Source organism: Meles meles, chromosome 17 (assembly GCF_922984935.1).
Source record: "Meles meles chromosome 17, mMelMel3.1 paternal haplotype, whole genome shotgun sequence".
Taxonomy (NCBI): Eukaryota; Metazoa; Chordata; class Mammalia; order Carnivora; family Mustelidae; genus Meles; species Meles meles.
In genome coordinates, this window is record NC_060082.1 from 39,270,707 (window position 1) to 39,283,988 (window position 13,282).

At 43.1% G+C, this 13,282-nt stretch overlaps 1 protein-coding gene across 1 annotated transcript in view; it reads left to right on the plus strand.

The window, feature by feature from the left end:
• DNAH14 (dynein axonemal heavy chain 14) overlaps window positions 1-13,282 on the plus strand; it is a 332,088-nt gene that overhangs the window by 167,513 nt on the left and 151,293 nt on the right. Inside the window, exons 39-41 of the mRNA XM_045982293.1 lie at window positions 8,386-8,479; window positions 9,732-9,940; window positions 10,831-11,083. Of these exons, the coding sequence (XP_045838249.1) occupies window positions 8,386-8,479; window positions 9,732-9,940; window positions 10,831-11,083 (556 nt within the window). The remainder of the gene's footprint in view (window positions 1-8,385; window positions 8,480-9,731; window positions 9,941-10,830; window positions 11,084-13,282) is intronic.

Consider the following 13,282-nt stretch of genomic DNA (forward strand, 5'->3'; position numbering starts at 1 on the left):
CTTCTGTCCTAAAAATGCCAATCTAGAACAAGTTAATATATGAACATAATATCTTTCCAAGCAAAATCCCACTTTAAAAAACTCAAATTAGGGGCGCCTGGGTGGCTCAGTGGGTTAAAGCCTCTGCCTTCAGCTCAGGTCATGGTCCCAGGGTCCTGGGATCAAGCCCCACATCGGGCTCTCTGCTCCGCAGGAAGCCTGCTTCCTCCTCTCTCTCTCTCCCTGCCTGCCTCTCTGCCTGCTTGTGATCTCTGTCTGTCAAATAAATAAATAAAATCTTTAAAAAAAAAACAACTCAAATTAAATGACTTTAAAGTTCATTAGGAAGTATAAACGTTCCAAGAGTTCAAAGAAAATCTGGGCAGAAAACCGAGTGCTTTATATTTCTAAAATGTTCTATATTAATTTTAGAACAAATCCATACTATAACCAAAACAGTGGAGTACAATATAATACAGTAACCATACTTGAAAATGCTGTATTGTATATTCGAAAGTTAATAAGAGAGTAGGTCTTCAGAGTTCTCACCACGAGAAAAAAATGTTTACCTATGCGTGGTGATAGATGTTAAGTAGACCTACTGTGGCGATTATTTCACAATCTATACAAATATTCATTATATTGCACACCTGAGACTAGTTTAATGTTGAGTGCTGGGTATATTTCAGGAAAAGAAATAAAAAGATAACACTTCTCAAAACCTGAATAAAACCCTGGAATGTACTAACACAGAAAGGGAACCAGACAGAGTCCAAAAATATATTCAGACATATGTGAATGTAATATACAACTGAAGTAATATTTCTAATCATCAGGAAAAGCATTCTTTACTGAATTCACTGTTTATATAGGTTTGCTATTTTCTGATGTGAAAAATGTAGAAAGACACTTACCTCATTCCCTATCCAGAAATAAAATTCCAGGGGTGCCTGAGTGGCTCAGTCAGTTAAGCATCTGCCTTCAGCTCAGGTCAAGATCTCAGGGTCCGGGCGCCTGGGTGGCTCACTGGGTTAAGCCACTGCCTTAATCTCAGGTCATGATCTCAGGGTCCTGGGATCGAGTCCCGCATCCGGCTCTCTGCTCGGCAGGGAGCCTGCTTCTCTCTCTCTTTCCTTCTCTCTGCCTGCCTCCCTGCCTACTTGTGATTTCTCTATGTCAAATAAATTAAATCTTTAAAAAAAAAAAAAGGGGGCGCCTGGTGGCTCAGTGGGTTAAGCCGCTGCCTTCGGCTCAGGTCATGATCTCAGGGTCCTGGGATCGAGTCCCGCGTCGGGCTCTCTGCTCAAAAGGGAGCCTGCTTCCCTCTCCCTCTCTCTCTCTCTCTGCCTGCCTCTCTATCTACTTGTGATCTCTCTCTGTCAAATAAATAAAATATTTAAAAAAAAAAATCTCAGGGTCCTAGGACCAAGCCCCCGAATCCGTTCCCTGCTCAGCAGGGAGCCTGCTTCTCCTCTCCCTCTGCTCCTCCCCCCTGTTCATATGCGCTTTCTCTCTCTTTCTCTCTCAAATAAATTTTTTAAAAAAGAAAGAAAATTCCAGATGAAATAGCCAACTAAATATAAAAATAAAATTATAAAAACATAATATTTAGGGGCATATTTTTAGAGTTAGGAAGACCTTAACTAAAGCTGGGAACCCAAAAATCATAAACAGAAGATAAAATTTTTTGTCTGTAAATACAAAAAAATGGTTTGGTTTTTTTCCCAAGAGTTACAATAAACAACATTAAAGCACCGAAGTCTGGAAGAAAATCTTTCTAGCATCTTAGAGGAATTAGTGGCCCTGCTGTGGATGAGGGCTGTAAGAAACAGATGCAAACAAGAAGGGACGGAACAACTAGGGGAACCAGGTGGGCTAAGAGTAGAACATTGTTGGAGCACATGAAAATTGTCGACAGACGAAAGATGCTCAGCCTAAGTCTTAGTCAAAAAGTAAAAAATTAGGGAGGAGTCAAGATGGCAGAGAAGTAGCAGGCTGAGACTACATCAGGTAGCAGGAGATCAGCTCGATAGCTTATCTAAACATTGCAAACACCTACAAATCCAACGGGAGATCGAAGAGAAGAAGAACAGCAATTCTAGAAACAGAAAATCAACCACTTTCTGAAAGGTAGGACTGGCGGAGAAGTGAATCCAAAACCATGGGAAGATAGACCGCGGGGGGAGGGGCCGGCTCCCGGCAAGCGGCGGAGCAACGGAGCACAAAATCAGGACTTTTAAAAGTCTGTTCCACTGAGGGACATTGCTCCAGAGGCTAAACCAGGGTGAAGCCCACGCAGGGTCAGCGTGGCTCCAGGTCCTGCAGGGTCACAGAAGGATCGAGGGTATCGGAGTGTCGCAGAGCTCGCAGGTATTAGAACGGGGAAGCCGGCTACAGAGACAGAGCCGAGGACTGAACTCTCAGCTCGGGGTTACCTTGAACCGGTCGCAGGCTGGGTGAGCTCGGAGCACAGCCGGAGGCCGGGGATACGGGAGTGATTGGGCGCTGTTCTCTGGGGGTGCACTGAGGAGTGGGGCCCCGGGCTCTCGGCTCCTCCGGGCCGGAGACTGGAAGGCCGCCATTTTCATTCTCGTCCTCCGGAACTCTACGGAAAGCGTTCAGGGAACAAAAGCTCCCGAAAGCGAACCCGAGTGGATTACTAGTCTGGCCCCCGCTAAGGGCCGTGCAATTCCGCCATGGGCAAAGACACTTGAGAGTCACTACAACAGTGCCCTCCCCCAGAAGATCCACAAAATATCCAGCCACGACAAAGTTCATATACTAAGGAAAGCAGGTTCAATACCAAGGACAGCAGAGGAATTCCAGAGGAGGAGAAAGCAAAACACGGGGGTGGCAATCCTTATATCAGATCAATTAGATTTTAAGCCAAAGACTACAATAAGAGATGAGGAAGGACACTATATCATACTCAAAGGGTCTGTCCAACAAGAAGATCTCACAATTTTAAATATCTATGCCCCTAACGTGGGAGCAGCCAACTCTATAAACCAATTAAGAACAAAATCAAAGAAACACATCAATAATAATACAGTAATAGGAGGGGACTTTAACACTCCCCTCACTGAAATGGACAGACCATCCAAGCAAAAGATCAACAAGGAATAAAAGGCCTTAAATGACACACTGGACCAGATGGACATCACAGATATATTCAGAACATTTCATCCCAAAGCAACAGAATACACATTCTTCTCTAGTGCACATGGAACATTCTCCAGAATAGATCACATCCTGGGTCCTAAATCAGGTCTCAACCGGTATCAAAAGATTGGGATCATTCCCTGCATATTTTCAGACCACAATGTTCTGAAGCTAGAACTCAATCACAAGAGGAAATTTGGAAAGAACCCAAATACATGGAGACTAAACAGCATCCTTCTAAAGAATGAATGGGTCAACCAGGAAATTAAAGAAGAATTGAAAAAATTCACAGAAACAAATGATAATGAAAACACAACGGCTCAAAATCTGTGGGATGCAACAAAGGCAGTCCTGAGAGGAAAATATATAGCGGTACAAGCCTTTCTCAAGAAACAAGAAAGGCCTCGGGGCACCTGGGTGGCTCAGTGGGTTGAGCCACTGCCTTCAGCTGAGGTCATGATCTCGGGGTCCTGGGATCGAGCCCCGCATCGGGCTCTCTCTCAGCGGAGAGCCTGCTTCCTTTCCTCTCTCTCTGCCTGCCTCTCTTGTGATTTCTCTCTGTCAAATAAATAAATAAAATCTTTAAAAAAAAAAAAAAAAAAGAAACAAGAAAGGCCTCAAGTACACAACCTAACCCTACACCTAAAGGAGCTGGAGAAAGAACAAGAAAGAAACCCTAAACCCAGCAGGAGAAGAGAAATCATAAAGATCAGAGCAGAAATCAATGAAATAGAAACCAAAAAAACAAGAGAACAAATCAACGAAACTAGGAGCTGGTTCTTTGAAAGAATTAATAAGACTGATAAACCCCTGGCCAGACTCGTCAAAAGAAAAGAGAAAGGACCCAAATAAATAAAATCATGAATGAAAGAGGAGAGATCACAACTAACACCCAAGAAATACAGACAATTATAAGAACATACTATGAGCAACTCTACGCCAACAAATTTGACAATCTGGTAGAAATGGATGCATTCCTAGAGACATATAAACTACCACAACTGAACCAGGAAGAAATAGAAAACCTGAACAGGCCCATAACCAGTAAGGAGATTGAAACAGTCATCAAAAATCTCCAAACAAACAAAAGCCCAGGGCCAGACGGCTTCCCAGGGGAATTCTACCAAACATTTAAAGAAGAACTAATTGCTATTCTCCTGAAACTGTTCCAAAAAATAGAAATGGAAGGAAAACTTCCAAACTCATTTTATGAGGCCAGCATCACCTTGATCCCGAAACCAGACAAGGATCCCACCAAAAAAGAGAACTACAGACCAATATCCTTGATGAACACAGATCAAAAATTCTCACCAAAGTACTAGCCAATAGGATCCAACAGTACATTTAAAGGATTATTCACCACGACCAAGCGGGATTTATTCCAGGGCTGCAAGGTTGGTTCAACGTCCGCAAATCAATCTGATATAAAAGAAAGAACAAGAACCATATGATACTCTCAATAGATGCTGAAAAAGCATTTGACAAAGTACAGCATCCCTTCTTGATCAAAACTCTCCAAAGTGTAGGGATAGAGGGCACATACCTCAATATTATCAAAGCCCTCTATGAAAAACCCACCTCAAATATCATTCTCAATGGAGAAAAACTGAAAGCTTTTCTGTTAAGGTCAGGAACACGGCAGGGATGTCCATTATCACCACTGCTATTCAACATAGTACTAGAAGTCCTAGCCTCAGCAATCAGACCACAAAAGGAAATTAAAGGCATCCAAATCGGCAAAGAAGAAGTCAAACTATCACTCTTCTCAGATGATATGATACTATATGTGGAAAACCCAAAAGACTCCACTCCAAAGCTGCTAGAATTTGTACAGGAATTCAGTGAAGTGTCAGGATATAAAATCAGTGCACAGAAATCAGTTTCATTTCTTTACACCAACAACAAGACAGAAGAAAGAGAAATTAAGGAGTCAATCCCATTTACAATTGCACCCAAAACCATAAGATACCTAGGAATAAACCTAACCAAAGAGGCTAAGAATCTATATACAGAAAACTATAAAGTACTCATGAAAGAAATTGAGGAAGACACAAAGAAATGGAAAAATGTTCCATGCTTCTGGATTGGAAGAATAAATATTGTGAAAATGTCTATGCTACCTAAAGCAATCTACACATTTAATGCAATCCCTATCAAAATACCATCCATTTTTTTCAAAGAAATGGAACAAATAATCCTAAAATTTATATGGAACCAGAAAAGACCTCGAATAGCCAAAGGAATATTGAAAAAGAAAGCCAAAGTTGGTGGCATCACAATTCCGGACTTCAAGCTCTATTACAAAGCTGTCATCATCAGGACTGGCACAAAAACAGACACATAGATCAATGGAACAGAATAGAGAGCCCAGAAATAGACCCTGAACTCTATGGTCAACTAATCTTCAACAAAGCAGGAAAGAATGTCCAATGGAAAAAAGGCAGCCTCTTCAATAAATGGTGCTGGGAAAATTGGACAGCCACATGCAGAAAAATGACATTGGACCATTTCCTTACACCACACATGAAAATAGACTCAAAATGGATGAATGACCTCAATGTCAGAAAGGAATCCATCAAAATCCTTGAGGAGAAAGCAGGCAGCAACCTCTTCGACCTCAGCCACAGCAACATCTTCCTAGGAACATCGCCAAAGGCAAGGGAAGCAAGGGCAAAACTGAACTATTGGGATTTCTTCAAGATCAGAAGCTTTTGCACAGCAAAGGAAACAGTTAACAAAACCAAAAGACAACTGACAGAATGGGAGAAGATATTTGCAAACGACATATCAGATAAAGGGCTAGTGTCCAAAATCTATAAGGAACTTAGCAAACTCAACACCCAAAGAACAAATAATCCAATCAAGAAATGGGCAGAGGACATGAACAGACATTTCTGCAAAGAAGACATCCAGATGGCCAACAGACACATGAAAAAATGCTCCACATCACTCGGCATCAGGGAAATACAAATCAAAACCACAATGAGATATCACCTCACACCAGTCAGAATGACTAAAATCAACAAGTCAGGAAATGACAGAGGCTGGCGAGGATGCGGAGAAAGGGGAACCCTTCCTCCACTGTTGGTGGGAATGCAAGTTGGTGCAACCGCTCTGGAAAACAGCCTGGAGGTTCCTCAAAATGTTGAAAATAGAACTACCCTATGACCCAGCAATTGCACTACTGGGTATATACCCTAAAGATACAAACATAGTGTTCCAAAGGGGCACGTGCACCCGAATGTTTATAACAGCAATGTCTACAATAGCCAAACTATGGAAAGAATCTAGATGTCCATCAACAGATGAATGGATAAAGAAGAGGTGGTATATATACACAATGGAATACTATGCAGCCATCAAAAGAAATGAAATCTTGCCATTTGCGACTATCATGCTTAGTGAAATAAGTCAATCGGAGAAAGACAACTATCATATGATCTCCCTGATATGAGGACGTGGAGATGCAACACGGGGGGTTGGGGGCTAAGAGAAGAATAAATGAAACGAGATGGGATTGGGAGGGAGACAAACCATAAGTGACTCTTAATCTCACAAAACAAACTGAGGGTTGTGGGGGGAGGGGAGGTTGGGAAAGGGGGAGTGGGGTTATGGACATTGGGGAGGGTATGTGCTATCGTGAGTGCTGTGAAGTGTGTAAACCTGGCGATTCACAGACCTGTACCCCTGGGGATAAAAATACATTATATGTTTATAAAAAAATAAGAAATAAATAAAAAATTTTTTAAAAAAAAGAGTGTGGGGGCAGGCATTTTGTGTTCTAGTCTTACCATCACCAGCTATTGTCTCTCTTTACATTTTATTTATGTATTTGACAGACAGTGATCATAAGTAGGCAGAGAGGCAGAGAGAGAGGAGGAAGCAGGCTCCCTGCTGAGCAGAGAGCCCAGTGCGGGGCTTGATCCCAGGACCTTGGGACCATGACCCGAGCCAACGGCAGAGGCTTTAACCCACTGAGCCACCCAGGCACCCCCAGTGGAAGTATTATTGTCACAGACTTTGAAAAAGAGATCCAGTAGAATTTATTAAAGATTAAAATCCAGATAATATTTGACCCACAATCCCACATTTTTTAAAAACCGAGGGAAAGAAAAACAGTAGAGGATAATGACTTATGTGCGGGGCTGGTAAGTGCAGACTTCTGCAATAGAAATAGTCATTCGAAATAACCTTGTACTTGGTCCTCTCCCCATGAGCCTTGAGAACTAGAAGTGGCCGGTTACTGTCTGTTGGGCTGCGAGGCCCTGGCTGAGATGTGCGGCTCACTCCTATGTACAGTCTCTGTCTCTCTCTGTTCTCTTGAGCCCCTCTGCGCCCAGGGCATGGCTCTCATGTTTGGTGGGCTTCCCCTAGTCTTGTGGGCAGAGAGAGCCAGTGCTGGTCAGCTGATGATATGGGACTCAGATCTGCTGAGGAGATAAATAATAAAGTCCTCCAGATAATTAAGACTTAACTGTATGCGTAGATCAGAATTTCTTGGGATTAGTGTGAGAACAACCCATATTTGTGTCACCTGGGGAATGTTATTACAGATGGGGCTTCTGGCCTCCACTGCCAACCTGTTCACTCAGAATCTCCAAGGATTCTGTCTGTTAGAGTCTGCGGTTTAGCCGATCCTGAAGTTAAGTCTTCTGTATCCTAAAATTATAAAACTACTATGAAGGAAGCGGAAAATATGCACCAAAATGTCCACACTGATTCTTTAGAGATGGTGGAAATTCAGAGAACATCTGCTTTCTTTTTTTTTTTTTAAGATTTTATTTATTTATTTGACAGAGAGAGAGATCACAAGTAGGCAAAGAGGCAGGCAGAGAGAGAGGAGGAAGCAGGCTCCCTGTGGAGCAGAGAGCCCGATGCGGGGCTCGATCCCAGGACCCTAAGATCATGACCTGAGCCGAAGGCAGCGGCTTAATCCACTGAGCCACGCAGGCGCCCCGAACATCTGCTTTCTTTTTTGTGCTTAATGGTATTATTTTAATGTTACACAAGCATGTTCTAACTGTGCTGGGGAAAAAACTAAAAAAATTCTCTAAAAGAAAACGGCCTGTAATCACCACTCAGCCGAGCCACACTGCACTGGCTACAGGGAGATCTTCCTCCCTGTAGGAGGAAGGCCAGAACCTTCTGCCTTTCCCATTTTTATACTCAAGAGAGCATATGGATCTATAGGGCATTGGAATTGGAAAGTGTGATCAAATTAACATTACTGATTACATATTTTAGGTTTTCAAGCTCGATTTCTCTGATGTGGCAGATGCTGACGTTAATATATTTGAGGTGGAGGTGAGAAAAGATGTTAACATTCCAGAAAATCAGAGTAAGTGTTATTATTAGATTCAATAAAGTGATTGATTAAAATAGAAGATGAACTGAACTAAATGAGCTTTATTTCTGTCTTTAAAAGCATTTTTAATTTGTGATATTTTGTTGTTGTACTATGTATTTTTTCCTCATTTGTTTATTTAGAATTTGTGTAGTGTTATCACACACTATGGGGCATTCGTCTATAATTACACTATAAAAGCAGCAGGTCTGGTCTAACCCTTTCAGTTTATAAATGCGCATTAATATCTCACAAGAACCAAGTAGATACTAAAGGTAGGAGTACTGTTGTGTGGAAACCTGCAGAAGCGTTGCCTCTGAAGTGGGACTCGAGGCACTCTGCCTATTCCCAGGCCAAGTCCTCCCACCCAAGCATACTCCTCTAGAAAGGACTGCACACCTGCACTTGGTGGTGTGCGGGGGGACGGAGAGCGTCAGGGTGCCAGTGGAGCCCCCCAGGGCTTTCACAGCTCAGGGCTGACCCTCTGGCCGCACATTCGCACTGAAGGAGGCTTCTGCTGCTGCTGCTGCTGCTTTTCCAGAAGTCCTCAGTGGTTGTGTGACCCTACCTCATGTTCAGGTTGGAGAGCACAGTCCTTGGGCACAGCAAGCTCCCTTCCAGTGTATGAAGATGGGCCCTGAGGCGGGTACTTCAGCCAATCCAGCCATCCGAGTCCTGGCTCCCCTCCCTCTTCTGCTGGCCTCTCGTGTCCTTCCCGTGGCTCACTATTTTCTGCCTCCACAGTGACTCCCACGCTCCTCCCTTAGCTTGTCCAGTGGGTTTTCTAGAACTGTGGAGCGGGTAGGGCCTGTAGCTATGGTCAGTGGAGTCAATGGGGTCACATGTGAACTACTCTGAAATCTGTTTGATTCTTTCTTTGAAGGGCATCTGCTTGCCTTTCCTATTTCCCGGAGGTGGCATGTCTGAACAGTGTTCGGGTGGAAGGGGGAACACACAGCCCATATATTATGGAAAAGAGACATCCAGGATCTTTCTCTGATCCAGAATTTAAGGGCTAATTATACAATGCAGTAATCTAAGAATACTAAAACAATGTTTAAAGAATTACTAAGTATATAGTGTGGGTAGCTATTTTATTTAATAAATATTAGAGTCTGCATAGTAATGTACTCAGTCTGGTGTTTTCTAGGATATCGTTTCCCAAACAAAATAGAAAATTTGCAAGCTTGTAAAAAGAGAAGTCTGAGGTGATCCTGAGTTACCTCATGAATCTGTTTCTCTGCAGAGTACGACTGGCAGTGGATTGTTTTAGACGGGCCAGTGGATACCTTCTGGGTAGAAAATCTCAACTCCATGCTGGATGATACTAGAACATTATGCCTGGCAAACAGTGAGAGAATTGCCTTAACTAATAAAATACGAGTGATTTTTGAGGTGGACAGTCTCTCTCAGGCCAGTCCTGCTACTGTCAGCCGATGCGCAATGGTCTATATGGTGGGTTTCCAAAAACAAATCCCAGAAAGAAAACATATAGTTTAGTCATTATCTGCAACATTTTTGGTGACTGGTTTAGCCTTACCCCTGGATTACCAAGGGTGATGTAGTTTAGTTCTTTGTCCCCCAAAGCCTCCTAACCCAGAAGTGAGTCTGAGTGGACTTGGGCTGTGATGGGGGTGTCCCCTGCGCCAGACAGGACAGGCTGTAGGCAGGGCTGCTTTTCTGGAGAGGAGCCACTACCCTGAACACTTTTCACTCGATGACCCTTAGGACTCGTGGAACCCAGTACCTTGGAAAGGAGGATGGTAGACTCAAGAGAGACTAGGTTTCTTTTCTCCGGGAATGCATTAGTAGCCATGACTAGCCCTGGGTTCTGACCCACTTAACCTCCCCGGAGCAAAGCTAAGTGCTGCCTTTCCCCTCCCTGCGGACATATAACCTCAGCACTCCTCCTTCACGTAATCCCCCAGTTGCTTCTAGTCTTGTAAGACCATGGTTACAAAGTACTAATCAGAGCCAGGTCATTCTATTTTTTTACAATTTAAATCCAATTTATTAACATATAATGTATTACTGATTTCAGAGGTAGAGGTCAGTGATTCATCAGTGCTCATTCCATCACGTGCCCCCTTAACGTCTGTCACCCAGTGACCCCATCCTTCCATCCCCTCCCCTCCAGCAACCCTCAGTATGTTTCCTAAGAAGAAGAGTCTCTTATGGTTGACACAGGTCATTCTTCAGCTGTTGTGATTAGTTGCAGTTTGATGAATGAGGATTCTGAACCACATTGTGCCAGGGCAGTGGTGGCATAAAGAGACGGTAAGAAAGACGGTAGACACTGTATTTTTCTTATTTATGTAAAATTATCTTGTGCTTTATATTGTTAGGATCCTGTTGACCTGGGATGGGAGCCTTATATGAAGTCATGGCTTTTGAAAACTTCCAAAATTATGAGTCAAACAGGAGTGAGTTGTCTTGAATTCATGATTAAAAATAGCGTTGCGGACGGTCTACAGTTTATGAAGAAGCATAGGAAATGTCAGCCATTTCCTGTCCAGGACGTAACGACCGTTATGACTCTGTGCAGAATTCTGGATGCTTTCTTCGACTTCATGGGTAAAAATGGAGGCTTTGGAAAATGTGAGTTTTTCCCCCTCGTGTTAGTGGTCTTGTATCTCACTCATCAGTGCCAGTTACTCATCTCCTTCTAGTGAGTTTTATAAAAGGAAACAAAGAAAGGTAGACCAGGAACTTTTAGTCTGTTTGGGCCAGCAGCAGACATGCACGTGGAACAAACTAGAAATCATTCGTAAAGGAGCACGTCAGTAAAGTAAGGTAATATCCTATGTTGAATGGTCACAGGAAAAATGAGTGTAAGGAATCCTGAAAGCGTCTCTATTAGGGAAGAATGATTTTAATATGAGATTCTTAGAGATAGATGGGGAAATGTGTCCAGAATCCGAGGTGTAAACTGTCATCGTGGAAAGTAGTAAACATTGAAAGTAGTGTGAGGTGAGAGCAAAAGATTCAGAAACGAGTGTAGCATTATGGGTACAGACGTGGTCTCTGGATTCTGGACCCCAACCTTCAGACCCTGGTTCTGTCTGGCTTCCAGTGGGACAGGTAATTAGCACAGGCTCCCAACTTGGCCTCCAAAACCCAGTTTGGGATCCATCAAACTAATAGACATTGTGAGAAATGCTGGGGTGACAGGATGCTTAAGGTCCCAGTTGGGGGAGCAGTAGTCTTGACCAGAAGAGAGCTGGATACCATGATGGGGGGGAATATTTAGCTTGGGCCTCTCCCCTTCTCAGGGCTCTGAGCGGACCATCGGCCTTGCCTTTGCCAGTCAGCACGCCACAGTCCAACTGGAGGCCGCAGCAACATAGTGTGACCCCTGATTAGGTCAAGGAGCAGCTGCAAGCATATTTCTTCCCACTGCCAGTCCCCTTCGCATCTTGAAGTCTAAGTGATTAAGAGAAAGAGACTGAATGTGAAAAGGAGCAGTGTCAGTGGGGATACAAGTTGTTAACACACAGTTTTCTTGCCTTGAAGAGTGTCTACTTCCTCCCCGGACGCACAGTTCTAAATTCATTGGAAGCGTAAGCCAGGGAAATGGGAGTACTAGAAACAGAGCAAGAAGGAGTTAAGAGAAGGAACGTAATAAACAGGTTAAATGCTGACATGTTTAGCTGGGTCACAGCTCAGTCCGGGGGCTCTCCCGGATCACAGCAACATGAGGGGTCTGTGTCTGTGTGCACTCCATAGAACTAACTAGAAGTACAGTCACTTACACAATATATGCACATGTGTATGTTTATGCATGTGTGAGGGTGTGCATTTAGTTGAAAGATGAATAAAAGTTGAAAGTTTACCATGCATATAACAGAACCTCCAGGAAGAAGTTTTTGAAATAAATAGAAGGGAGGAAATATTTCAAGAAATAGTTACCAAGGTGTTCTAGAATTTGACAAAATGTAAGACCTAAGATTGGAAAGGAGCTTGGAATATTAAATAGGTTGGGAAAATAAAAACCCACACCTAGAAGTGTTTTATTGATATACTGCCCCCCAGTTCTTGGATGCTCTCATCTTTTGGTTTGTTCTTTTTCCCTTTGTATTTCAGTTTGAATAACTTTTGTTGATTTATAATCCAAGTCACTGATTCTGTGTGGCATGAGGGCCCCTGGATAAGCCCATTGGAAGAATTCTCATCTCATCTCTTTCTATTTCTCACATTTCCGTTTGACTCTCTTTATAGTGCTCAGTGGTCTGCTGAAATTCTCTGTTCAGTTTACATCCGATGTTTTAACAGTTTGATTGTAATTGTTTTAAATTCCCGACGCTTGGGCCATGTCTGGATCTGTTCTGTTGACTGCTTTGTATCCTGGCGACAGGACTCTCTTTCATGCTTATTTTTGTGTCTCATGATGTTTTATTGAACACCCAATATTGTGGGGAAAGGAAGAGTAGAGAAGACAGGTATATTGAGTTTATACCTGGAAATGGTTACACCTTTCCTTCTGCCCGATTGTTGAGGTAATGCTGGGGAGGACTGAATCTGTCTGGTCCAGGACTTAGCTTTTATTGTTGCTTAAGTTCCCTTCAGTGCACCACAGACTTCAAAGTCTCTGTGCTCTCCCATGTCCCCTGTTAGGTAGTATAAGGCTCACAGTGGGAACAGGGATGATCTCCAGCTTCTCCTGCTCTAGCTTCATTCTAAGGCAGACTCTGGGCACCTGAGCCTCATGCATTGTGTTTCAGCAAAGAAACAATTTGTTGTGATTTAAGACTATCTAAGATTAAAGGGAGACTCTAAGAAATTTCAGAGAGGAAAAAG